The 27,728-nt window shown below is 48.5% G+C and overlaps 1 protein-coding gene across 1 annotated transcript in view; it reads right to left on the reverse strand.

Annotated features, from left to right (window-relative positions):
• Positions 1-27,728, reverse strand: part of SHANK2 (SH3 and multiple ankyrin repeat domains 2) — a 577,367-nt gene that overhangs the window by 393,730 nt on the left and 155,909 nt on the right. The window contains exon 10 of the mRNA XM_053561191.1: positions 26,422-26,499. Coding sequence (XP_053417166.1) covers positions 26,422-26,499 — 78 coding nt within the window. The remainder of the gene's footprint in view (positions 1-26,421; positions 26,500-27,728) is intronic.

The following is a 27,728-nucleotide window of genomic DNA, read 5'->3' on the forward strand; positions in this document are numbered from 1 at the left end:
GTTCTGAAATAGCATCAACCATACAAAACCTCCCTAAAAAGAAAAGCCCAGGACCAGATGGCTTCACGTCAGAATTCTACCAAACCTTTAAAGAGGAATTAGTACCTATATTACTCAACCTGTTCCAAAATGTAGAAAAAGAAGGAAGACTACCCTACACGTTCTGTGAAGCAAACATCACCCTGATCCCAAACCAGGAAAAGACCCAACAAGAAAAGAAAATTATAGATCAATATCACTAATGAATATAGATGCAAAAATATTCAACAAGATCCTAACAAACAGAATCCAACAACACATCAAACAAATTATACATCATGACCACATCGGTTTTATCCCAGGGTCTCAATGCTGGTTCAATATCCGTAAATCAAATCTGTAAATATAATTCAGCACATAAACAAATTAAAAAATAAAGACCATATGATTCTCTCAATTGATGCAGAAAAAGCTTTTGATAATATACAGCATTCCTTCATGATCAGAACACTTAAGAAAATTGGTATAGAAGGGACATTTCTTAAACTGATAGAGGCCATCTACAGCAAACCCACAGCCAATATCGTATTGAAAGGAGTTAAATTCAAATCATTTCCACTCAGATCAGAAACCAGACAAGGCTGCCCATTGTCTCCACTGCTCTTTAACATTGTAATGGAAGTTTTATCCATCGCAATTAGGGAAGAAAAGGCGATCAAGGGTATCCATATAGGGTCAGAAGAGATCAAACTTTCGCTGTTCACAGATGATATGATTGTATATATGGAAAACACCAGGGATTCTACTACAAAACTTTTAGAAGTGATCAAGGAATACAGCAGCGTCTCAGGTTACAAAATCAATATCCATAAATCGGTACCCTTTATATATACCAACAATGGTCAAGCTGAAAAACAGTTAAGGACTCTATTCCATTCACAGTAGTGCCAAAGAAGATGAAATATTTGGGAGTTTATCTAACAAAGGACGTGAAAGATCTCTATAAAGAGAACTATGAAACTCTAAGAAAAGAAATAGCTGAAAATGTTAACAAATGGAAAAACATACCATGCTCATGGCTGGGAAGAATCAACATTGTTAAAATGTCTATACTACCCAAAGCAATATACAATTTTAATGCAATCCCTATTAAAGCTCCACTGTCATACTTTAAAGATCTTGAAAAAATAATACTTTGTTTTATATGGAATCAGAAAAAAGCTCGAATAGCCAAGACATTACTCAGAAATAAAAACAAAGCAGGAGGAATCATGCTACCAGACCTTAGACTATACTATAAATCGATAGTGATCAAAACAGCATGGTACTGGCACAAAAACAGAGAAGTAGATGTCTGGAACAGAATAGAGAACCAAGAGATGAATCCAGCTACTTACCGTTATTTGATCTTTGACAAGCCAATTAAAAACATTAAGTGGGGAAAAGTTTCCCTATTTAACAAATGGTGCTGGGTGATCTGGCTGGCAACCTGTAGAAGACTGAAACTGGACCCACACCTTTCACTATTAACTAAGAGAGACTCTCACTGGATTAAAGATTTAAACTTAAGACATGAAACTATAAAAATACTAGGAGAGTGTTTTTCTTCAAGGGAAAACCCTTGAAGAAATCGGTCTGGGTGAGTGTTTTATGAGGAGGACCCCCCAGCCAATTAAAGCAGCTTCAAAAATACACTACTGGGACCTGATCAAACTAAAAAACTTCTGCACTGCCAAGAACGCAGTAAGTAAAGCAAGCAAACAGCCCTCAGAATGGGAGACAATATTTGCAGGTTATGTCTTCAACAAAGGTTTAATAACCAGAATCCACAGAGAACTCAAATGTATAAGCAAGAAAAGAACAAGTGATCCCATTGCAGGCTGGGCAAGGGATTTGAAGAGAAACTTCTCTGAAGAAGACAGGCGCATGGCCTATAGACATATGAAAAAATGCTCATCATCCTTAATCATCAGAGACATGCAAATCAAAACTACTTTGAGATATCATCTAACTCCCGTAAGATTAGCCCATATCGCAAAATCCCAAGACCAGAGATGTTGGCGTGGATGTGGAGAAAAGGGAACACTTCTGCACTGCTGGTGGGAATGCAAATCAATACATTCCTTTTGGAAAGATGTTTGGAGAACACTTAGAGATCTAAAAATAGATCTGCTATTCAATCCTATAATTCCTCTACTAGGCATATACCCAGAAGACCAAAAATCACATCATAACAAAGATATTTGTACCAGAATGTTTATTGCAGCCCAATTCATAATTGCTAAGTCATGGGAAAAGCCCATCGATCCACAAATGGATTAATAAATTGTGGTATATGTTCACCATGGAATATTATGCAGCCTTAAAGAAAGATGGAGACTTTACCTCTTTCATGTTTACATGGATGGAGCTGGAACATATTCTTCTTAGTAAAGTATTTCAAGAATGGAAGAAAAAGTACCCAATGTACTCAGCCCTACTATGAAACTAATTTATGGCTTTCACATGAAAGCTATAACCCAGTTATAACCTAAGAATAGGGGGAAGGGGGAAAGGGGGGGGAGGGAGGGGGAGAAGGGTGGAGAGAGGGTGATTGGTGGGATTACACCTGCGGTGCATCTTACAAGGGTATATGTGAAACTTAGTAAATGTAGAATGTAAATGTCTTAACACAATAACTAAGAAAATGCCAGGAAGGCTATGTTAACCAGTGTGATGAAAATGTGTCAAACGGTCTATAAAGCCAGTGTATGGTGCCCCATGATCGCATTAATGTACACAGCTATGATTTAATAAAAAAAAAAAAGCTATAAGCCAGTGGTTCTCAACCTTCCCAATGCCATGGCCCTTTAATACAGTTCCTGTGGGCTGCAACCCACAGGCTGAGAACCGCTGCTATAAGAAAAGCTATAAGCAAGGGAGTAAAGTTGAAGAAGCTCCACACATCTGCCACCTATGATCAGGAAGAGTTACAACACCCATTATATAATTGCAAATCGACAAAAAAGGGACACAGACTGTAATCCCAACCAGGCAAGGTCCAACCAGTGACTTTCATGTTGGGGAGTCACGGATGGTAAAAACCAACAAGTATCAGGAGAAAGAAGAGAACCTGCACTTGTGTGTCCAGGAGCAAATGGTAAGAGCTGAGGATGCCCCAGTGTGGGACCCCAGGAGACGGCACACATGGAGAAAACAGTGTCCCTCCACAGAGACCGCCCTAATCCTCAGCCTGAAGCTGCACCTCTGAGCACCAGTGCTGTGGCCTCAGCCCTGACTGTTCTTCTCTTCCAGCTGTTGGCATCCAGGCTACAACAGCACAGACCCATCAATCACTGCTCAGTCACCATGCAGGAAGTACCCTCGTGAGACACGGCAGGGAGCCTAGTGTCTTCACACAGTGAAGTGGGCGCCAGGAGGCTGGCTGATGACCCAAGTGCCAACATCCTCCCGAGGAAGGGAAGGCCAGGTCATGGGCACCGCCTTGCTTCCCAGATGCCTAGACTGGTATCCCTCCCACCACGCTCCACCAAGCCCTGTGCTGTTACTGAGTCCCCAAGATTCTACAATTCGTGTAGAGTGGTCAGACCTATGGGAGGGAGAAGTGCCCTGGAGCAGGTCTCTCCATGCCCGGGAGCCAAGTCCCTGTGGGGGGTGGGGGTGGCATCCCAGTGTCCCCTGTGACATGCTTCCCCAGGGAGACAAGGCAGGCCCGGGGACCCGGTGGGGGTGAAGGAAAGCCCAAGCCCTTACCTTATATTATTCTTTCTTTATAAGGCTTCTACGCTTTCACTATTTCACTAAGTGCCGTAAAACTCATTAAGAGGAATGGGGCTTACTTTGAGAGAAAAGAAAAAAGGAAAAGCCAAGAGGACAGCCCAGGGTCAGCCACTCCCAGAGCAGAGCGAGGCTGAAGCTGCTGCCTTCGCGGCTGAAGGGGCTTTTGCTCTGTCAAGCGGCTCCCCCACGGGAGCGGCCAAACCAGAAAGTCACATCTACGCAGACGTCAGGATAGCGGCATGTGGTTCTAAGAGGCCACCTTTTCCCTCCCTTGAGATTCCCACCCAAGGACATCAGGGAGTGCCTCTCTTTCATGTTCCAGTTTTCCTTCTGAGTTTGAGCCTTCAAGTGCCACTGCCACATGGGAAGGCTGCTTCTGCTCTGCACGTGGCGCCCGTGATGAACAGGGCTGAAGTCCAGTTCCCCAAAACTCAAGTGCTCTGAGGACACGTAGTGTCTTCTATGGTTTCTGTTATCTGCCCTCCCCAATCCTACAAATTCAACTGGACCCTCCCTGCTGGCAGATTTCACACACCTTTGCTCACGGGTGATCGTTACTCTAAGCTTTGCTCCATCAGCTGGTCGGGAAACAGACCAGGCCAGATACCACTATCCGTGACGGTCTGTGGCACAGAGGGGAGACTGTGTGGAGCTTTCACAGTGAGCCCCTATTTAAATCTGTATGAATCAGCAGCCGTGAGCTATTTCTGAAAGCTAAAGTAGTTTCTGTGTGTTTAAGAGAGCAATGGTTAAATATATGCTTCCCTTCATCAGCCACTTTATAGAATAAATATTTCAATGATACCCTGCTATGCTGACGCGGAGCTAAGAACAACATGCATTTTCATTAAAGACAACCCACCAAAGCACAGAGAGCCCTGCTCGTTCCTGTACATGAGGTGTCTGACGCAGCAGGCACCGCCTAGAAACCCAGCTACTTAATAAGGAAATAACATGTTCCTGGAACGTGTCCTACGGTCCCTGCCCAGGCCTGCGGCCCCACCCCACACATCTGCAGTTAACACAAAGCAGAAATGCAGCTGTGCAAAAGGCAGACAAAACCAGGGCGGCAAACATGTGAGGCAAATCAGTCCAACCTCAGAGTTTCATGAGTTTGTTGGGGTTTAAATATAAAAGCAAACCCACTATAAATGACTGGCTGGTCTACTGGGAAGAGAACCTCCTTCCAACAGGTGAGCCTACTAGATCTTATGTGCATCTGTGGCTTCCCCTCCTTCCGTTGTGACGCTCACACAGCACTAGCTTCTTAGAGTCCAGAGGGGCCTCACTGCCTGCAGTGGTCGTGTTCGGCAAAGCTGCCTCAAACACTGGATAGGCAGGTGTTTGCTCCTAGAAGGAATTTGGGGTTAGGTTCCTGCATGCCTCGCATCCCAATGGTTTAATTATCAATATAGAACCTTCCTTTATGTGTGTGTCCATTTAAAGACGCCTTGCTTTACATTGTCGTGCACCCTGTCAACTCAGAGCATCACATGCAGAGCCGACAGCTCTGTGACTCACCCCTAAAGGAAGCTTCCCTGACAAACATTTTCCTCTGTCAGGCATGTCACAGCTTCTTAGTCTTAGGGACACTAGGTGGCATTTCAGCGTTGCAAGGGAGGCCATTTTCTACAGCAAAATCACCACCAAAATGCGCAAAAATGTAAAAACCACGTCTAGGGACACGTGTTTATACAAGGGCTAAAAAACGAAAAGGCAGTGTGGCACCCTGTGCATAACTGCAAATGACCTCAAAAGCATGAGTTTTTATTTTGGCGTTACAACAAATGAATTTTAGCAAGGTGGGCAAACTCACGAATCTGTTAATAATGAAGACGGGCTGTGCAGAGGTGTCGTGATCCCCTGGCCTGACCTTCCTTACTTCTTACCGTCCATCACCGACCTCCGGTCTGTCTCCTGGCTGGTCCCTCACACTGCTTAGAACAGCCAGGCAAAAGCCCGTGATTAGAATCCACTGCAGGTGGGGGGAGAATGCCAGCCAGACGCATGTCATATGCTGGCGGAGGCATCCCAATATGTTAGCTTCTTTGTTTAAAAAAGGAAGGGCCAACAATAATAAGAAATAGACTCAAAGAAACACATGGAGACAAAAGGCTCTTTGTATCTATTTTATAAACAATAATGCTTCCCAGGGTGTTAAAATAAATAAGAATCTCTGAATGCAGATTCTGAATTTCATTTAAATATTCATGAAGATTCTGAATTCTATCTCCAGAAAAGCTTTCACCATTAACTATTCCATATACGCCACTCTTTCTGCTGTGTCCCAGGGTCACTTCACTGCCTGGAATGACAGACTCAAGAGCCATTAGAAGTCGGGAAAAGTGACAGGGAGACAAGGGGAGATGGCAGGGCACCTGGGGGTAATGAGGTCCCCGTCTCTGCAGGCAGCCAAGCAAGGGAGGACGAGGTCTTAAGGAGATGGCAGCTCCCAGTAAGACACCAGCAGGGCCCATTTCATGTGATGGGTCATTTCATGTGTCCATGACTGAGCCCCACGGTGTCCAGATTAAACTATTATTCTGGGTACACCTATGGGGGTGTTTCGGGGTAAGATCAGTAGTGAAGCGGTGGATTCTGTACCCAGGGAGCCTGAACAGCATAAAAGGCAGAGGAAGGGGGGGCTGCCACCTGGTAACTGGGGGCTTGAGCTGGTCTTTCTCTGGGTTTTGTACTTGAGTGTACACCACTGGCTCTCCGGGTCCCCAGCTGGCAGATGGCAGATTGTAGAACTTCTCAGCCTTCATAATCACGTGAGCTAGTTCCTTAGAATAAATCTCTCTACATACACACACACGGGTACCTTACCAGTTCTGTTTTTCTAGAGAACACTAATACAAGCCTCTCAACACCACCAATTGACTGCCCTGGAATTCAGACGGACAAGGCGATGTTACCAACACCTGTTCCCACACAGACAGCCTGGGAACCACACACTGCTCTCACCACTAGACGTCTTTGGAAAACAGCTGTCTGCTCCAACACAAAGCCTAACTGGGGCACGCTAAGCACTGATGGAGGGCTGCCAGGATGGTCCTGAGGTATGTTCACTGATGGGGAGGCAGAGTGTGGTTGCCAGGGCAACCCCACCCACAGAAAGGGCCCACAGAGCAATGGTGCTGCAAGGGTCTGCTGTGTGCATCTATCTGCACATGAGCTAGGATCACAGGTCCTTGAATGGAGGGAAGGCCATGGCATTGGGTAAAGGCACTTGTTCTGAAGCTGATCCCCGTGGGTGATAAAGACTGGTTGAGACCTGGGGTGCTGTCTCTGGACAAGAAACTGACCCCCTCCAATGGGATTGATGAGGTAGAACTGGGACTAGGGGGCAACAAAATTGCAAGTGTGGGAGTGCTAGCAAAGGTGGACAGTGCTGGGAGGCAAGGCCTGGCCTGTGAGCCTGACCCTGCACCTGGGCAGGTGGCGGGTCTGCCTTTAACCCCTGCACCAGGCCTGGGCCAGAGAAGGGAGCCCACAAGATCCATGCACTAAAGAATGGCACGGGGTGGCCCCAAAGTGAGTCCAAGTCTTTCCCAGGAGGTGGGGTGGGCAGAAGTGGGGAGCAAGAGACCCCAGGGGACACAGACCCACAGATGTGGAAGGAGAGGGCTGGGGGAGAGCTTCCTACTCCAGTAAAGGAGTGACATCCATGGAGTGGGAGGAGCAAAGGTCCAAGGGCTTGTCATTTCCCCAGGCTCCTCTAGTGTGACTTCCGGAATCTGTACCCATGGTCACCATTCATTGGCTGTGCTTGAAACACAATGGGGAAGCATGTTTTTGTAGGAGACATGGGCTGCCTGGGTCTGGACGTGGCTGTTGGTGGCTACTCCGCCTGCACGAGGTTCCTTCTTCTGTAAAGTGGGCACAGTAACAGGATCCCCCTCACGGGCAGTTTGGTGACGGGAACCTAAGTTCCAGTCCTCTGCTGCTGCTGTCCCTGACCACAAATGTGGAAGTGTGAGACCATGCGAATTTGTTCTCTCAGGGTTCTAGAGGTTAGAAGTCCTGAATGAAGACACTGTGTGCACAGGGCTCCATTCCTTCTGGAGGCCCTCGAGGACAATCCATTTCCCCCCTTTCTCAGTGTACAGAGGCCACCTATGTTCTTTGTCCCATGGCCCTTCCTCCGGCTGCACGGCCAGCAGCATGACCTCTTCCGTCTTTCTCTGGCCCCTGCTTCCATCATCCCATCACCTTCCAGATGGCTGGAAGGCCCTGGGAACCGGGGGGATGTTTGTTACCACACATAACCTAGCCCAGGCTGACCGATGCAAATAAATGTTAACTGTCATTACTATATTTATTGTTTCAATGTTATTACAGCTTTGTCTCTGTCACCCAACCTGGTCAATGTGAGGCACTGAATCTAAGCCACTTTCAAGTGACCGCCAGGTCTAGGGGGAGGTAACTGGTCTCAAAGGCTGACCTTGCAAACCTAAATGCATTTTCTAATAACAAGAAGGCACAGAAGCTGTCAATGGATATATGGACACAGAACATGGCAACAACAGGATGTTGATCAGCCACACGAGGGACTAAAGCCTGGTACACGCTACAATCCAGATGACCCTAAAACATGACACTTAGTGAAGGAAGATGCACACGGTGGCCACATAATGTGCAACCACTCTCACGAGAAATGTCTAGAACAGGCAAATCCAGAGCGGTGGCGGCAGAGTCGTGGCTGCCAGGGGCTGGGGGCAGGGGCTGGGGGGACGAGAGCCAAATGGTTTCATTCAGAGGTTATAAAAACAGTCTAAGATTGACGGTGGTGATGGCTGTATAGCTACATGATTGTACTAAAAACCATTGGCTTATACATGTGAAATGAATTGTGTGGCTCACGAACCTTCTCAGTGAAGCTGGCACAGAGACAGCACTGGGAAACCAAGGCCGGGCGCGCCCGCCTGCCCACTCCCACACGGCCCTCCAGGGTGCCAGCGTAAGGATGCTTTGCACTGCTGGTTAGAGATGCTGGCTTGGCCATACCGAGTCAGGACAAGGGGACTGAAGCTGCCACATAATCAATCACCTGCCTTCCCATTCCCTCTCCTGGTGACAACATTGTCATAGGTCGCCAGGGTCATCTTTAAGACCTTGCCTCCCCCTTCAAGAGGAGAAAGAGAAGGTGTCTTGATGCCCAAGACATAACCATGGATCAGAGATCACTTCCTAGCCCACGGGGTGACACCGAGGTGCTGGTGCTAATGGTCCATCATCTCAAAGAGCTCTTGAACTTTGAAAGCCACCGCTTGTTGCTGAATAGGCCCATCTCCTCTGGAGGACCTCACAACATTTTTTAAAAAGGAAAACATTATCCGTTTTCAAGCCTGCAGCAATTCTGGCAATTCAAAAATTAGCATAACAAATATTCTTTAAGGAAACTGAAAGACCCTCTGTGTGCAATATTTATTACCAATTTCCATAAACCCATTCTGAAGTTCTCCGAATTACCATAATCTCTATGGCAAGGATCTTCCATTGGAAATGGGTGGAAATGTCTTTTTCAAGCTGAAATCGTGATATTCTTAGAAGAAAAGAAAATGTTTTGCAGACATTTGGCTCTGTACAAAAGCGTTGCTTCTGCCTCAGCAATGGAAATCTGAACTAAAACAAAGTCATTCTGAAGAAACAAATGCACTGGTCTTTGATAAAAGCCACAGGAGTTATTAATTTCCAGATACACTAGTTTTTACCTTCCCACCCTGGGCTATATGAAGTGAGGCCTCGGAAGCAGGTAGGAATAAGGGGTCTATGAATAGGCTATGCAAGGTTGATACACGCACTGTCCCTGCCAGGGTGAAGTGGACACAGAGAAAACATCCAGCTGACAGGCAGAGCCAGGTCTCCAAGGTTTCAGGCTCATTCCTGGGAAACCATCTGTTTTCCAAAGATTGGAGCCACTTTTCCAAGTCAGGTGTTGGGGTCACACCTTCCCATGGAGTGATCAGGAATCACTCACAAGCGTTCAGTCCTCTGCAAACACTGAGCAAAGCAAAGGTCAGAGGCAGTGGAGAGGTGGCCAGGCCTCGGAGACCCCATGGGGCACCACCTGGTGGGGCGGGGGTCTGAACGACATCAGCCTTGGGATCACCCCCCTTTATAAGTCCTGGTGGTTGCCACAGAAACAGAAACTAAAAACTGACGCCATGAGACCTCACCGGCATTAGGATGGCTACTTAGGAAAAAAAGAAAAAAGGGAAAAACAAGCATTGGTAAGGATATGGAGAAATCGGAATCCTTGTACGCTGTTGGTAGGAGTGCAGAATGATACATTATGGCAATGCAGAACCTTAAAAAGTTGAGAGCAAAATTATCATATGATCCAATAATTCTACTTCTGTGTATATTCATATATCCAAAAGAATTGAAAGAGGGACTCAAACAAGACTTTGCACATCCATATTGGTAGCCACAGTTGTCCCAGCAGCCAGAAGAGGGGAGCAAAGCAAGTGTCCATCAAAGAATGAGCAAACAGCACGTGAACTCCCATACAATGGAGTGTTATTCAGCCTCAGAAAGAGAGGAGCTGGGCGCAGTGGCTTATGCCTGTAATCCCAGCACTCTGGGAGGCCAAGGCGGGTGGATTGCCTGAGCTCAGGAGTTTAAAACCAGCCTCAGCAAGAGCAAGACCCTGTGACCCCATCTCTACTAAAAATAGAAAAAATTGCCAGGCATTGTGGGGGTGCCTATCACTCAAGCCCAGGAGTTTGAGGTTGCTGTGAGCTGTGATGCCACAGAACTCTACGCAGGACAACACAGTGAGACTCAGTCTCAAAAAAAAAGGAAAGAAATTCTGACACAGGCTACAACACGGATGAATCTTGAGGGCATCACACACCGAGGGAAATGAGCCAGACACAAAAGGACAAAAACTGTCTGAGGCTCCCACAGGTGTCAAATCCATAGGGACCAGAGGCAGCCGGGGGTGCCAGGGCTGGGGCAGGAGGCCGGAGAGTTGGTGTTTAGGGAGGACAGAGTTTTGGTTTGGGAAGATGAGCAAGTTCTGGAAATGGACGGTGGTGATGGTTCCCAGCACCAGTGTTCTGTACACTTAGATACAGTTAAAATGGTCAAATTTGTTATGTGCATTTTACCACAATTAGAAAAGAAATCTGAATTTCTACATTCTCTTGAAAAGTAGGAAGATTTGGCAACAATGGATATGTCTATTTATAGTAATTTTTAGAAAAACAACAGCAGCAATACACACAGTATGTGAAAATGTGAAAACCAGGCAGGCACGTCTTACTGCAAAGCACGTTTTCTAGCACGAGTTCGTGAACTTGTATGATGACAGCTCTGATGGCTATTCCAGAAAAAGAGTTCCAAAATTGCTTTGAAGGGTGGACTAGATAGATGCCAGCTTTGGTTCATAGCTTCCCAAAGGGAGCACCTTGACGGGGACCATAGTAATATTCAGCAATAACACGTGCAGAGTACTCACTCCAGGGTGAGTTTAGTTTGCAAACTTGATTGTCCGACCTCATATGAGAAGGGTTCACTTTCAGGCATCTCCTGGCAGTGTTAAACATATCTCCTTGGAATTTTTTGGGTGGGGAGGGGGGTGACTAAACGAGTCTTAAGTTAGTAACTAGCCCGAATCACGTGGTTACTGGGGGTGAACGCAGCCAAGCCCATGAGTTCAAGGCTCTACCAAGAAACCTGGAATCCATCTCAGTAGAAGGTGACTCCCTGTGGGCCACTCCAATCTTCCCAACACCCCAAAACCTGCTAAAACCACAATTGATTCTATTCTGTCTGGACGTGAGCCTGGGATGTGAACCTGTTATGTATTCAGCAACAAACAAACACATTCCCACCCGCCAGGCCCTGAGCAGACAAACAGAACACAGACTCTCCAAGCACTTTCCAAGTCCTGAACGGCCTCCTCCAAGAGAAGCCAGCTCCAGAGTGCTTTCAAACTGTAAATTTTGAAAAACAGAACAAATCTTGCCCTAAGTTCCTACTTTGTAATGTTAACGGCCATCATAGACTGCTCCCCCCAGTACTGAGAATTGTTCCCGTTAAAGCAGGGATCCTCAAACTTTTTACACAGGGGGCCAGTTCACTGTCCCTCAGATGGTTGGAGGGCTGGACTATAGTTTAAAAAAAAAAACCTATGAACAAATTCCTATGCACACTGCACATATCTTATTTTACAGTAAAAAAACAAAATGGGAACAAACACAATCACACCACTGCATGTGGCCCGCGGGCCGTAGTTTGAGGACCCCTGCAGCCCAGACCTGGAGGCACCCATCACAGATGCCTGGGACTCCCATCCCCGGGGAACCACCTCTCACCACCGCCCATCCCAGTGGCACGGGCTGCAGCACAGCGGGCAGATAGATCCTGGTGGCTGAAATTCCACACTAATTGAAATCAATTTGGTCTTAGTCATGTCACAGCTGGCTGAGATTTCGCTCTCTTGAGTAAATATCATTTCTTAAATGCCAACTCTCTGGAGCCTATTCTCAAAACATTAAAAAAACACACGAAAAAATCAAATACCTTTAAAGCAACAGGCAAAAGAAGTTAAGACCGTGTGTTTTTGCTACTGATTCCCCTATTTTGTTGACCATCGTGTCGGCCTCTGAAAACCAAGTTGGCACCAAAAAGCCACAGTTCTCTGCAGAGGGACTGGTTCAGAGAAAGCTGGTGCAGGCCGGGGGGCCTAGCATCCTCCCCAGACCTGGGCCCAAGTGCCCCCACTCGGGGCTCCCGGCAGTTCTCTCTGAAGAAAACCAGAGACCACGAGTGAGGGCCAACACCTGAACACCCCGAATAGTGGGTGAAGTACGTGGGTGCCAACCCCCGGTCCTCGGCACACTTTAGTCGATGTGGAGTCTCCTGTGGGAAACACCATTCCTCCTAGGAGGGGCCCGCTCAGCAGCCTCTGCCTTCCCTGAGATTTCCTGGCTGGCATGACCTTTTCTGAGATGCTGCTACTCAGGTTACTGTGTTTAAATCGGAGGACTTGGATTGTACCACTGGTCACGTACATCTATCCTGCCTGTACCCCAGTTCTCTGTGTGGAGTCAGGCCATGCCACCTGCCAGCCCTGGACAAGTTCTGTCCCTGCACAGAGGGACTGAGGGACTCTGGTTTTCTTATGAAGTCACAGGATCGACATTGCTTCTGTCTGGAGGAAAAGTTGAAGAATCAGCGTTCAGTGTTCAGGACAGACGCTGCCAAAAAGCAGGTCCGTGGAGGAGAAGGCGGCATGGGGAGCACAAAGAGCCTCTGAGAGTCCCACGGGGGGGTGGCAATAGGGACGCGTCCGAAACAAAAGCCCCGGCTGCTCTCGATGGCTCTGTGCATTTGGCTTCGTGGAGGCTGACTCAGCTGGGTATTCCCCGGGCTGAATGCCCCAGTGAGACCCTCCCCCCGAGATGGCCTTCGATGGGAATGGGTGACTGTGTCATCATCAGCCCCTGGCATCTCTCAGGTGAGGACCCAGCAGTTTGAGTGTCACCCTCATGCCACATCTGGCACGGATGTCTGAGAGCTGCCTGGGAAAGACCTTCCATGTGGTCAAACGGGACTAATGTTGACATCAGGCAAGATGGACCTTGTTTCCTCATCTGTAAATGAAGACCTCTACCTCTCATCACCTGGTGACCAGTGTGTACCGAGTGCCCAGCAGGGCCTGGCCTTGGCCAGTGCTCCAGAGGCGCAAGTAGCCACCTGTGTACTGTGCACTGGGCGCGTTCTGGGCAGCAAAGTAATGGGTGTTATAGCCACTCCCACCTTTGCAGTACTTTAGGTTTTTTTATATTATTTTTTTCTTGAAGGGCAGTAGTGCATACAGAGAAAAGGCAGAGGTGCATATAGAAAAAAAGGTTTGGGTGGAGTCCTTGTGTGGTCCCTGCTTACTCAAAAATTGCCTGTTTTTTGAAGAACACAAACCACCCAAATAGGCTCATTTTGAGGGGAATCTCGTAAAAACCCGGCACAGGATGCAGCTTCTCAGATGCCAGAGGCCTCTGGAGCTCTTCTCTGTGCGTGCACCTGCGTGTCCTGTGTGTGCTGGCCATGTGTCACGTGTGTTGTGTGAGCCGTGTGTCCCGTCCGTGTCCAGTGTGCCATGTGCACGCCTGTACGGGTAGCTGCGCGCCGTGTGCCTGAGGTCTGTCACCCATCTTCCTCTCTCCAGCTCTACGTCACCTTCCTGCTCTGTTCTCCTCTGACACAGTCCCAACCCTGTTCTATCTGCAGGAACGCACCTGCAGATGCTGTCTCTGCCCCAACCCCAATTTCTGAAAGGACACGTTGGACTGACCCCCAAATCAGCGCTCAGAAGCGCGTGACAAGAGGCGAAGGCCCAGAGAGCGCTTCTCACGGTGGGCATCCCAGGCACATCTTCAACCCCACTGAGCCCGGAGGGGACGTTCCAGGGGTTAAAGACACCGCACGAGGGAATGATGGCGGACGTGTTTTGTCAGCGTCACCAATGTAGTTAGAACTCCAAAACCATGCTGGACTCTGCGATTCCTAAAAATTACACGTCTACTCCAGGGATTTCTGAAACAAAAGGCTCAGGGCCCAGAGGCCATCAGAGTACTTAGAGAAATCCATGTGAGTGGATTGTCCTGCTGCCTAGGCGGGTTGATCCTGAGAGCACAGTGACACACAGGAGGCCCCTGCCCTGGGAAACACCATCAAGTCAGGGAGACGGAGCCCCCGGGGAGCAACAGCAGCACAGTGGGCTGCCCCCCACCTCTCCGCAGCTGGGTGAGGGGAGGTCCAGGCAGGGGCACAGGCAATGCAAGATGCCAGGGGCAGTGACAGGCAGCCCGGCAGGACGGGAAGAGACGTGAGGGCATCCACAAACTTCTCTGCCCAGGAGTTGCAGGGAGCAGCACGACCCCACGTGGAACCCAGAAAGGCGCCCAGCCACAGGGAGGGGGCCTGGGGCTGCAGGCACCAGGGGTGTGGTGGACGGCTGATCTAGGAGAGATGATCAGGGCCCTGGGACTGCAGAGGTGGCAGCGGGGACAGAGGGGGCAAGTGGGCTGGAAGGACCCTCCAAGGCAGAAGGCAATAGGCCCCAGCAGGTCCCAAAGGCAGTTTTCTTTTCCTAAATGAAGTGATGGGGCCCAGGCTGCTCTTGCTGGTTCTCTTTTCCTGGCTTTGGTCCGCTGGGCCCTTCTGGGGCCCGGTGTGCTCCAAGTAGAATAAGGCTCTCACGTACCCAGCAGAGTTGCAGGCGGCTGGCCGATGAGGCCCTTCCTGACCTCAATTCCCTACCCAGCAGCTCCACGCCCTTGGTGTTTGCTGACTCAGGTCTCCCTGGCTCACCTGATCCTACAGAACTTTTCCCCCCCATTCCCTTCCCTGTGACGGGTCTGGAAGCACAGTCCTACCAGCCCCTCTGCTCTGCTGGGAGACTCCCCTGTGGTTGGCAAAGCAATGGCCCCTGAAAGATTTCAGGTCCAAGTTGCTAGAACCCGGGAACATGCAACCTCACATGGGAAAAGGTGTGATGACATTGAAGGTCTTCAGATGGGAAGATGGCCCTGGATTATCTGGAGGGATGACCTTAAATGTAACCATTGGAGAACGGGACCCAGAAGAGAAGGTGAGGTGACCACAGGGGCCAGGCAGGGTGTGATGTGCCCACAGCCAAGCAACACCGAGACGGCAGGCGGCCACCATTCAAAGCTGGACAAGATAAGGAACAGGTCCACCCACCGCAGTTTCCAGAAGGAAAACAGCCCTGCCTACACCTTGATGTCAGACATTCGGCCTCTGGAACTGTCAGAGAATAAATTTCTACTACTTTTATCTCCCCAGTCGGTGGCCGTTTGTTACAATGGCCCCAGGAAACAAATACACCTTCCTCCTACTCTCCTGTTCCTCAAGTTTCCTTTTTCCTACCTGATACTCCCCAGTGGAAATAACTTATTATACCCAAACTGGACTTTTTCCAGGAGCAGGAAGCAGAAAGGCCTGCAGCCATTCTCAAAGGGGCTGATATCACCTCCCCATACGAGAAGGTGAAAACTGGTTCTAGCTGGCGGTGGGGGGGAGCTTTTCATTCTGGTTATGCAGAAAGCACAGCTCTGTGGCCAGTGCACAAGAAGAGCCACTGTAGAGCTGGACCATTAAAATGCCCTGTGGGGTGAGGGTGATCAGGAAAAAATGGGTGAGAAACACCAACTTAATGAACTAGCTCCAAGCAGGGGTCACCTGGCACTTCCTTCCTTCCAGTTTGAACCCCTCCCTGGAGGCAAAGGGGCCAATAGCATACAGTTTTGGAGCCTGATAGCCCCAAATTTCAATCCTGTCCTACTAATGGATCTGTAAAACTGGTTCATGAAATTTAAAATATGCAGAGCATTCAAGGATCACATTGTACCAAGCATTTAGCCCCCTATGTTTACTGAGTGGATCTCAATAAGCATCAGTTCTCTCTCTCTCTCTCTCTCTCTCTCTCTCTCTCTCTCTCTCTCTCTCTCTCATACACACACACACACACACACAGATCCTCCCAGAACAACATCGATTGCTGGTCACACATTGAAAGTGAAATTATCGTGAACCAGAAGTGTTACAGTAAACTGAGAAATCCATTAACTTCCTGGGCGTCTCAAGCATGCCCAACCTGCTATTTGGATCTGCTATGGACTGAATGCCTGTGTGTCCCACACCAAATTCATATATTGAAACCCTGACCCAAAATGTGATGGCCCACTGGGGCTAATTAGGGTGACATGAGGTCATGAAGGTGGAGCCCTCACAATGGGATTAGCGCCCCTATAAAGACCAACACCAGACCTCATGCACATTCACTCTTTCTCTGCCTTCTGAGGACACAGAAGGCAAGCTGGAACATGGACCTCATGAGAAAAGGAATTAGCCAGAGTCATAAATCTTATACTTCTTGACTCCAGAAGAGTGAGAACCAAAGTCTGCTGTTCAAGTTACCCAGGCTGCAGTACTTTGCTATGGCAGCCTGAATACTGGAAATCAAGTAATTTATAAAGAAAAGAGGTTTATTTGCACACGGTTCGGCAGGCTATCAAGTCCAAGGGCATGATGACCCTGGCCTTTGCCCTATGTCACACCATGGTGACAGTCAAAGGAGAAAGAGACAAGTGTGAATATGGACGAAAACTGAGGGGTGTCCCACCTGCTGTACAGCCCATTCTCATGGGAACTAATCACCTTACCAGAATGGGAACTCACTCTCTACTGAGAGAATGATACCAAGCCATTAATGAGTGAGCCACCCCATGACCCAAATGCCTACCTACTACCACCACCACCAACAACAACAACAACAACTGGGGTCAGACGTCAGTGTGAGCTCCGGTGGTGACAAATGAACCATATTCAGACTTTTTAGCACAACCCCGAGCAGACTAACATTAGGTCATTTCTACTTCATGTCTAAGTGATAAACACCCAAGGATTTAAAATCAGGGACAGAGGCTGGGCGCGGTGGCTTACACCTGTAATCCTAGCATTCTGGGAGGCCAAAGGAATATGGATCACTTGAACTCAGGAGTTAGAGACCAACCTGAGCAAGAGCGAGACCCTGTCTCTAAAAGCGAGGTGTTGTTGCAGCCACCTATAGTCCTAGCTGCTTGGGAGGCTAAGGAAGGAGGATCATTTGAGCCTAAGAGTTTAAGGTTGTTGTGAGCTATGACACCACTACATTCTAAATGGTGACAAAGTGAGACTGTCTCACAAAAAATGAAATGAAAATAAAATCAGGGACAGGTATTTCTTCAGGTTAGAAACAGCTGCTTTGTAAATATCCCACACAGAACATACATTGCACCCTGGTGTCCTCACATTTTACATTTTACAAATGTCCTTCTTCCTTGACACACACTGTGCAAAGCTGTCTCGCATTAACACTGCCACCTGGTGGCCAGCATGAGAAATTACAACAAGCTATGCAACCAGACGGGCTCCATGCCCAGCCACTGTCCACATAAACTCCAATTAGTGAGGGGTCTAGGTCCGGTCCTGGGCAGCAGAACAAAATTACAAGAAACAGTCTCCCAGAGCACTTTGCAGTTTGGCTTGGGAGACTTACACATGAACCATTCCATCTTAACATAATAAATAAAAGGTACATATTAAGTAATATGGGAACCAAAAAAGACACAGGAGTGCTGTTCACAAGGGCTTTGTGAACTAATGGTGACAACAAAGCATCCCAGATCTTTCTTGGGACTTCTCTCTATATTCATTATTTACAACTATTCACAGACACAGACTCCTGCAGGAGTGCTTCAGCTTGGAGGGTGTCTGAGCAGGACTTTTCCTGGCAACAGTGGTAGGGGTAGGGCAAGTTGTCACCTGGCTAGAAAGTGGCCACATCATCCAGAAGATATTGCTGGTCACTAGCATGTTTTAAGGGGTTTGTCTGTGTCTGAGGGAGCTCATGTCCTCTGCTGGAGGCTGAACAGCAGCAGAGAGCATAGCCAACGGACTTCTTCGTTGATAAACTCAACAAGGGAAGCATGGCTGTGGCCGGGAAGGCACCTTTGAGCCCATGCACAGGGGACACTGTGACCCTCTGATGCCTTTAGGTGGACTGAATACCTCAGCTTATACTGTGAGAACTGGGGTTCAGACCAGGCCACTTAGCAGGCCAAAACCCAGGAGGAGACTGGAGCTGCTGTAGCACAGGAAGAGAGGACAGTGGGTCCAAATCTAGGGCACAGCAGATACGTGTGGCCTGAGCAGGTGCGAATGCCTTCTGGGCCTGGGGACGGGGCAGAGGAGGCAGGAGAGGAGCCTGAGCCAGAGGGAGAGCCCTGGCCACCACGGAGCTCTGACCTCAAAATGCATCTGTTTGCAGTTTATACTGCCGGATCATGGCAAGGAAAGGGAGAGGTGCTATTAAAGATTTTCTTTTAAAAAATTAAGTTTCTACTTTTATCAATGCCATACAACGGGATGGTTTAAAAGGATAGATGGTTTTATGCCGGGGAGCTGCCCTGCCCCCACCCAGCCCCAGCCCAAACACAGCTGCTTTTGCAGGTTTACCTTTCATTTCTAAATAGCACACATTTGACCATCCCTCTTGATTTCTTTCTCTTTAAATAAATACTACTTTTTGAATTCCTGCCAGAGAAGATGAGGGTTCCCTCATTTATCACACCACCCAATACAGTCATGTCCTGGACTGTGGTTAAATCATCATTCCCGGTTTGCACCATTAGCACCATCTACGTCTTATCACACAGGCAGTCAGCTGTGGCTCTATTTCCCTTGAGTGAATAATGGCCACATTTTAAAATCTGTCTTTCAGGCCTGGTGCAGTGGCTCATGCCTGTAATCCCCGTGCTCTAGGGGGAAGCCAAGGAGGGAAAATCCCTTGAGCTCAAGAGTTTGAGATCAGCCTGAGCAAGAGCAAGAGCCTGTCTCTACTAAAAACAGAAAAACCAGCTGGACACTGTGGTAAGGCCTACAGTCCCAGGTACTGTGGAGGCTGAGGCAGGAGGATCGCTTGAACCTGGGAATTTGAAGTTGCTGTGAGCTGTGGTGATGTCACTGCACTCTATCCAGGGTGACAGAGTGAGACTGTAGCTCAAAAAAAAAAAAAAAAAAAATCTGCCTTTCTGTTTACCTATAATTGATGTATCACCAATTCTGACAGAGGCATGAATTGCATGCGGCACCCGGTCTAGTCCTGTGAGACTAGGCAATCCCCGTTTCCCTTTTTCCTGAGCTCCAACCCTCTCTGAGCCATCCACCCTCCATCGCCCACCAGACCAATGCTCTGTGCCCCTCCCAGGCCCTGCCTGGCCTCTCTCAGTGCCAGGACCCTCCCACTAAGTGCAGGGTCTTCTTGTCCCCAGCTCACCCCGTTGTCTGGGTAGACCTCACCTCCACTAGCCTCATGAGAAGGGAGCATGGGAGGGGCACGTTTTAGAACAGGCATCTGAATAGCCTTGGGAACGCCCTCAGTTGAGTTGCTAGACACAGGTTTGGAAGGCTTTTCCCTCCAAGTTCTGAGGGAACAACAGAATCCCTGGCAAGTGAGCTCATGGCTGCTGAAATGCCAACTCCCAATCCTCGTATGAAACTTGAGTTTTCTCTCTTGACACTGGTAAGGCTGCTTTTTTATTCCTCTTCCCGGACTTCTGAGCTCTTAGGAGCTCTGCCCTGCGGGGGCATTTTCTCACACATTACCCTTTCAGCTAGAATTCCCATCCCCCTGCTCAGTGGCGCTCTGATCTCCGTCCGTTTCCTCTTTTTTCTGCTCCATCCGGACAGCCCATGACAAAACTGTCGAATCTGCGAGATGAGCCCTCAAACTCCATCAACATTCCAGGTCTTTCCGCCAGCCCCTCGCATTCATCAACATCACCAGATCGTGTTTTCTGCAATCAAAACCCATTCTCAAGAGGCTCTGTGGTGCTTCCCGGTCACGGCTGCCTGGACCTTCCCTGACCACACCGGGGGAAGGAGGCGCAGCACATCAGCACGTTTGGAAATTCTCTTATGTTCACTGACTCGTCTCAGGGTCTGCCCGGCATCGTCACCCCTACTGTTTAATGTCCGCCTTCCGAGCTGATGGTTTCCGCTGCAAACTGTGTGTGGGGGGGGGTCCTGCCCACAGGAGGCCTTGCCTCAGCCTCCTTCCTTGGGAGGATGAGCCACAGAACTCGTGGAGGAAGAGTCCTACCCACAGAGGTGACAGCCAGTGCAAAGCCCCTTGGGCAAGAATGTGTTTGGTGTGCTTGAGAAAAAAGCAAAAACAGAGGCCTGGGTGGCTGGAGCAGAGTGAGAACCTGCAGAGAGAGAGCTGGTGAGATCACCCACATCCCCTCTGGCCCCATCACACAGGCCTGGTGGGCCACATCCCAGCAACACCAGTTTTCAGCCCTGCCGACATCCTTGTGCCAGGTCACCAACACCAAGCTCAGGTGGACTGCCTGCTCCTCCCTCCAGCAGGCAGGGTGGGGTGGGGATCTTCACTAGGCTTCTAGGGAGGTGGCCCCCTGCTTTCCACCTTTCTGAATCCTCTTGACCTCTTGCTCTCTGCTGTCCTTCTCTGCAGACTTTGCCCTCGTCCCCTTCATGATCACATCATGGAACACAGGGCTGTGTGTGCACACCTGGCTCTCATGCACTTTCACCTGGCAGGTGAGCCCATGCCCTTGTGAGCACACCCCCTGAGGCTCATGGAGACCAGTGACCCCCACACATACACACCTCACCAGGCACCAGCCACCCCTTGCCTGCATGCACCAGGGCAGAGGTCCGGGCTGACTGTGCATTGCTTGCTTACAACTCAATAATCTTAGATCCATGAATCTCTGGGTCACCACCCAAGTTGCACCCTTCTTCCCTCTCACAAGGAGCCCATGTGGCTGCTCTCTCGCCTCTTGGGTCTGCAGCTCTTGGTGGCTGATAAGGAGACCTCAAGTGCCCCCTCCCAGCCTCCCTCTCCACTAACCAAAAGCCCCTCCCAGCCCTGCTTGATTAACCAATTAATCCAGAAAATCCCTGGTGTTGGTCTCAATCTGGTACGATTCGTGAGGAGCCCCCCAACACACACGCACACTCTCACATGCCATGTAAACTTGAAAAACAGCCTTGTCGTCCACAGGTATAAAGAACAACACCAACATTCTGGAGTTAGGGGTACCCCGACTCCTAGAGCAAGGCCTTCCAATATGGTCTAGCTGCTGAGCACTTGAAATGCAGGCACTGTGACCAGTAACTGAACTTGACACTTTCTAAAATCATAACTGCATTGAAATTTAAGCAGCTGCCATGTGTCCTGTGGGTACCACACTGGACAGCAAAATCTAGAATATGCTGCTGAATCTACCTCACTCATAATCTAAGTTCACTGACACTACTTACACTGTCTCCCAGGATGACATCTGCTTTGCAAACAGGGCCAGAGTGCACCAGGGACACACGAACTGATTTCTGTTTGAGAGTGCACACCTCACAGAGTAAAAGTCAAAGCCATGCAGCCCCTCTGCAGTCTATTCTCTACTACTGCTGGCCATCACCCCCACTTCCGTCACAGCTGTGGCCCCTGGCTGCTCCTGGAACACATCATGCCCACCCGGACCCCAGGACCTTTGCACTTGCCAGTCCAGCTCTCTGAAATGCTTTTCCCTTGCACATCCTAAAGGCCCACACCTCCTCCCTTTTTCCTGGTCTCTGCTCAAACGTCCTCAGTTCCCATAAAAAAGCCTCTCGCCCACAGCACCGTATCCAATTTGTTCCTCCCCCTCACTGTGCTTTATTTTTCGTCGTGTTATTTACCAACGTCGACATGTTACATGTTCTCTTGTTCGTTAACTGGCATATACTGCAGAGAGCAGGGTGCCGTCTGATTCCTGAAGCATCTCCCCTGTACTAGAACAGAGTATGGCTCCAACGAGAAACTCATACCCACTGGCTGAAATAATGAATTCGATCCCCGATTACCTTTCCTCACAGATATGCTTGGAACACCAGCCACATTTTGGGTTACCCAGGTTTCTCAGTCCTAAGCTAGAAATACGACTTCTACTTGCCTGTTTCTATGGGAACACAGAGTCTGAATCCCAAATAAGACTCACAGAAGAACTTTTACAAGAAGCTACTTATAAATGACTAACTCCCCAGTGGCATGCCCTCATCAGGGACGCAGGGTCACATCACTCCGAGGGGCAGCCAGGCTGCAAAGTGGGAGGAACAGGCCAGGGAGGAGCCGTAGCAAGGTGAGGGCCGTGGCTGTGCTCCCAGCCCCAGCCAGGGTCCAGTGCACAGAGGCTGCAGGGTATGGCCACGCTTTCTCTTTTTAAAAATGAAGCTGGAAAACCAAATTTTTATACAAAAATTCCTCAAGATTTAAACACCAGAAACAAACTCATTTTTTAAAAAGAAGCTCTCAGCAGGCCATGACTGAGCTTAGTTCTCTGGGGTCGGATCTGCCCTCTAGAGGACAGGTGTAAACGCAGTTCCTCAGCTCCTTCTTTCAAGAGCTTGAGAGCCAGGGACCCGGCGTGGCTCACTGCCTACCCCGTGGAAGAACGGCTGATCACGAGACATATGGCACCTGGCAGGTAGCAGCCAGTGCCCAGCTCCGGTCTCACCAAGTGGCGTCTAAACACACCAGAGAAACGCACCACAAGAAGAAGAAAAAAGAAACAAGGATAATGATTTGGCTGGCAGTTCACTCGTGGGATGGGAAGGACTGAAGTCCATCCCATCATGCCTCACTCTGCGCGAGTCAGGACGCTCCTCTGCCCACAGAATGTGGGTGCTAGGGGCTGAAATGGACAGAAAAGCTTTTGCAGGGTACACAGTGTCCCCACATCTGAAATCGAGGCGTCAGCCGGGCTACACTCTCTCCCTCTGAAGGCTCTAGGAGAGGATCCTTCTATTTTTTTTTTTTTTTGGAGATAGGGTCTCACTCTGTTGCCTGGGCTAGAGTGCTGTGGCATCAGCCTAGCTCACAGCAACCTCAAACTCGTGGGTTCAAGTGATCCTCCTGCCTCAGCCTCCCAAGTAGCTGGGGCTACAGGCACCCACCACAATGCCTGGCTAGTTTTTCTATTTTAGTAGAGACGGGGTCTTGCTCTTGCTCAGACTGGTCTCAAAATCCTGAGCACAAGCAATCCATCTGCTTTGGCTTCCCAGAGTCCTGGGATTACAGGCATGAGCCACGGCGCCTGACCTGGGAGGATCCCTCCTCACATCTTCCAGCCTCTGGCTCCTGGTGCTCCTTGGCTTGTGACCACCTCACTCCAGTTTCTGCCTCTGACTTCACGTGGTGTTCTGACCTGTGTGCGCCTGTGTCTCTATCTTCCCTTTTTAAAAGGACACCTGTCATGGGATTAGGGCCTCCCTAATACAGTGTGACCTCATCTTAATTTGATCACATCCACAAAGGTCCTATTTCCAAATATTGACACATTAACAGGTTCCAGACATAAACTTTGGGGAGGGAAACTCTTCAACTCAGCACAAGGGAATTCAAAAACTTTCAGGGAGATCCTATGTGGCTTTCCCAAGGGCACACAGCTGAGGAGAAACCAGAAGGCAGACGTGCGTGCCAGGCACCTGCTGTGCCCTCTGGCTAGACCCGTGGCCTGAGAGGAGTGCTGGCATCCACCGGGCAGCTCTCCTGGTGGGGAGCTGGTGCCTCAGCAAACCCAAACCCAAAATAAACCATCTTGGATGATTGAGAACCAGGATGAGAATGCTGGAAACTACTTCCATCTTGCTCATAGAAATGGTGTTGGAAACAGCACACAACTCTTCCAAGGATGAACTGTGGAAACTGCCATCTTTTGTCAGTTCCTGGCTGATCTTGCATCCTTTTTTGCTTTGAAAGTGGATACAGGCAAGCTGTCTGGTTGCTTGGCTGTCTCGTTGAAATAGCTGGTCTTTTCATCAGACCATAAAGTAAGTGCAAAACACCAACTCTGGGTGGTTATGGAGCTAGTACCACTAAGGGGTGGGTCCCACACCATGGAGATGGATCCGAGCTGGTGACAATTCTCAAGCTGGGACAAGGCCAGCTGGGTAGCCCTGGCTCCATTTGGCCCCGGGCCTCGAACAGCAGCAATCTGAGCTCCCTGGTCCACACCACCCACGTCTTCCTGCGGCTGCTGGAACAAGTTATTACATACTGTGGCTTCAAGCCTTTTGTCCTGGATGTCACGGGACACTTTATCCCCTAGAGCATCACATGGCAGTTATAAGCCACTGCCCAGAAGAATCATTAATGGGTCTTGGTGTTATCCAAGTACCTGCTGTGATGCAAAGGGCATGTGCAATTAGGTTTCTCAGCAATTTAAGCAACTTTTAAAACTTTGTTTTAAAAAAGTCCATAGAAATATATTATTTAACAGCCAAAAACAAGTTTTTTAAACCAAGCCCAGTAAAGCACAGCTAACCCCACACCCAGAGGGGCAGATGTGGTCACACCATGAAGCAGAAGGAGCCCCTGGATCCCTCACAGTCACCGCTGGGAAGACGGAATTTTCTCAGAGAGTAACAGCAATCACGAAACACCCGTTAGCCACCAGAATCCCATTTCTACAGCCTATTTACTATTAAACATTGGCAAATGGCAAGATTCAAGACCGAAATCCAGGCTCCCCATGATGGAAGAACTAAGTAAACTCTTTAACAGTGGTTATTAAACATCTGGGCTCAGCTATTGGGCTGAACACATTCATTTCCCATACATTAAGCCTGTATATATTTCAGTGACATATAAGAAGGATATTAGTAAAATCATCCATGGAAACTAGTTCCGAAGCTCTCTCTCAGTGCAAAAGAACATAAAAATTATTTCCACATAAGGAGAATCATGGACACATCAATTTTTGGTTCATCTGACTGTGTAGAATATTGGAAAGCACTTCTAGAACTTAGTGCATTTAGATAAAAACATTTATTTTCACCCTAAACTATCTGCTATCTGGTCAACAGCATCCAAATGAGATAAGCTTCACACCTAATGGCGTGGAATATTATCCAGCCATAAGAAGGAATGAACCTCTGACACCTGCCACGACGTTGACAAATCCTGAAGTCACGATGCTGCGCGGGAGAAGCTGAATCTAAGAGTTATGTATTACCATTCCATTTATATGAAGTGTTCGGAATAGGCAAATTCAGAGACAGAGAGTAATAAGTGGTCGTATAGGGTGTCGGGGAGGAGAAAAGAGTGACTAGTTAGTGGGTACAAGATTTCCTTTTAGGATAATACAAAAGTTCATAACTTGGGCTGGGGCAGTGGCTCACCCCTACAATCCTAGCACTCTAGGAAGCTGAGGCAGGCAGATTGATTGAGCTCAGGAGTTTGAGAAAAGTCAGAGCCAGACAGACCTAGTCTCGACTAAAAATAGAAAAACTAGCCGGGTGTTGTGGTGGGCGCCTATAGTTACAGCCAGTTGGGAGGCTGAGGCAGGAGGATTGGTGGAGCCCAAGAGTTTGAGGTTGCTGTGAGCTAGGATGTCACTGCACTCCACTCAGGGCAACAGAGTGAGACTCTGTCTAAGAAACAAACAAACAAACAAAAAGTGCATACTAGACAGTGGTGATGTTTGCCCAACACCCTGAATGTAGAATGTACTTAATGCCACTGAATTACATATGTTACAGGTTTAAAATGTTAAGTTGTGTGTTTTATGTATTTTACCACAATTTAAAAAAAAAAAAAAATCGAATCTATGCACATATGTTCCACTGTGGAGCACAGTGATCCATGCGGGGTTGGCTGCTCTCCCTTCACTCTGGGACAGCAGTAGGGGGTGGAGGGTTGCCAACGAGGACAAGCCATCTCCCGTGAGATGCTACTGAAGCAGCCCTATTCCACGGACAGGCAGTGGATCCACCACCTAGTAAAAGCACCCACGTCTTCACTGCCTCTGCAAAGCGCTTCCTTGAACACTCCACCTGAGTGCATGTCTGCGCCATTGACGCCGTGTGCTCTAAACAAAGCGCGGCAGAGCTGAACAGGTGAGCTGAACTATACCAGCAGCTTCAACACCGGGAGGTGGAGGGACCCGGCGCAGTCTCCAAACAGAAAACATCCACAACCAAACCAGCCAGCCTCGTGGCCCACGTACAAGGCACAAAGATGCAGGGCTGCCTCCCGCGGAAATCCACTCACAGGCCTTTCTTATTTTTCAGGACTCTCTTTACCTGAAATGGAGTCTGGCTGTTGTAGTTTTTTAATTCCTTATTTCCACCTCGAAACAGCAGCACTCGTGCACAGCTGTCCTGCAAATTGGAAAAGGAGAAAGCTGTTCGTAAAACAGTGTCATAGACAGTCTCCAAAGATATCTGTCCAGAGGCTCAAGCTCACAAGAAATGAGGACAGTCTCGGTGCAAAGTTAAAAGGGAGGGTACGTGGCCTCTGGCAGCTACAGCATGAACGCACACAGGGGCCGCACGCTCTCTGTGGCAGCGGAGGCTTCACTGCTGCAAATGCTCTCTGGATGACAGCTTGGCAGAACCCACAAAAATGTAAAATATATACACCCCATGGCCATATGATTCCAATTTATAAGATTATGCTACAGAAAGTCTTGCACATGTGTCTAAAATATATAACAAGTAAAAAGCCACACGTAAAATACCAAACGAAAGGAAGAGGAAATCGTACATTTATACTTTAAAAGCTTAAAGTCGATACTGTAGGAAAGCAAAGATAATAATCAGAAGGACCCGCACCAGTTCACAGTTTTTAGTTTTTTAGGAAGGAAAAAGGATTAGGGAGCAAACAGCAGGAATCTTTCTATATACATAGATTTAATTTTTTTTATTGTTTGTTAAAAGCAGGCAAAAGTTACTGCTTATCTATGTTTATAATGAAAATAGATCTACACCTGTCCATTTATTAAGCATCTACCACTTGTCCCGTGAGGCTGACAGTTCTTGCCAACCCCTTTCAAAGGTCCCTATAACATGTGTGTTGAGTGGGGGAATAACCACAAATAAAAAGGCAGATGGTACAAAAGTGATGTAGGCATATGGACAATAAGAAAGATTTTGCCTAGTAAATTCAGTTGACTGTTCAGAACAAGTAGATTCTGGTTTTGGAAAAGCACTTAAAATGGTCGCGGGGCTGGGTACAAGTCACTCACACCTGTAGTCCCAGCACTTTGGGAGGCTAAGGCAAGAGAATGGCTGGAGGCCAGGAGTTCAACACCAGGCTGGGCAACATAGAAAGATTTCATCTCTACAAAAAATTAAAAAATTAGCCAGGTATAGTGGTTCACGCCTGCAGTTCCAGCTTCCTGGGAGGTCAGGGCAAGGGGTTCACTTGAGTTCAGGAGTTTGAGCCCAGCCAGAACAAGAGCAAGACCTTGTTTGTACTAAAAATAGAAAAATTAGCTGGGCATTTAAGCAGGCTACTCAGGAGGCTGAGCCTAGAGGATTGCTTGAAACCAGGAATTTGAGGTTGCTGTGAGCTATGATGACTCTACTGCACACTAGCTAGGGTGACA

The sequence above is a fragment of the Nycticebus coucang genome, chromosome 14, assembly GCF_027406575.1.
Source record: "Nycticebus coucang isolate mNycCou1 chromosome 14, mNycCou1.pri, whole genome shotgun sequence".
Classification (NCBI taxonomy): domain Eukaryota; kingdom Metazoa; phylum Chordata; class Mammalia; order Primates; family Lorisidae; genus Nycticebus; species Nycticebus coucang.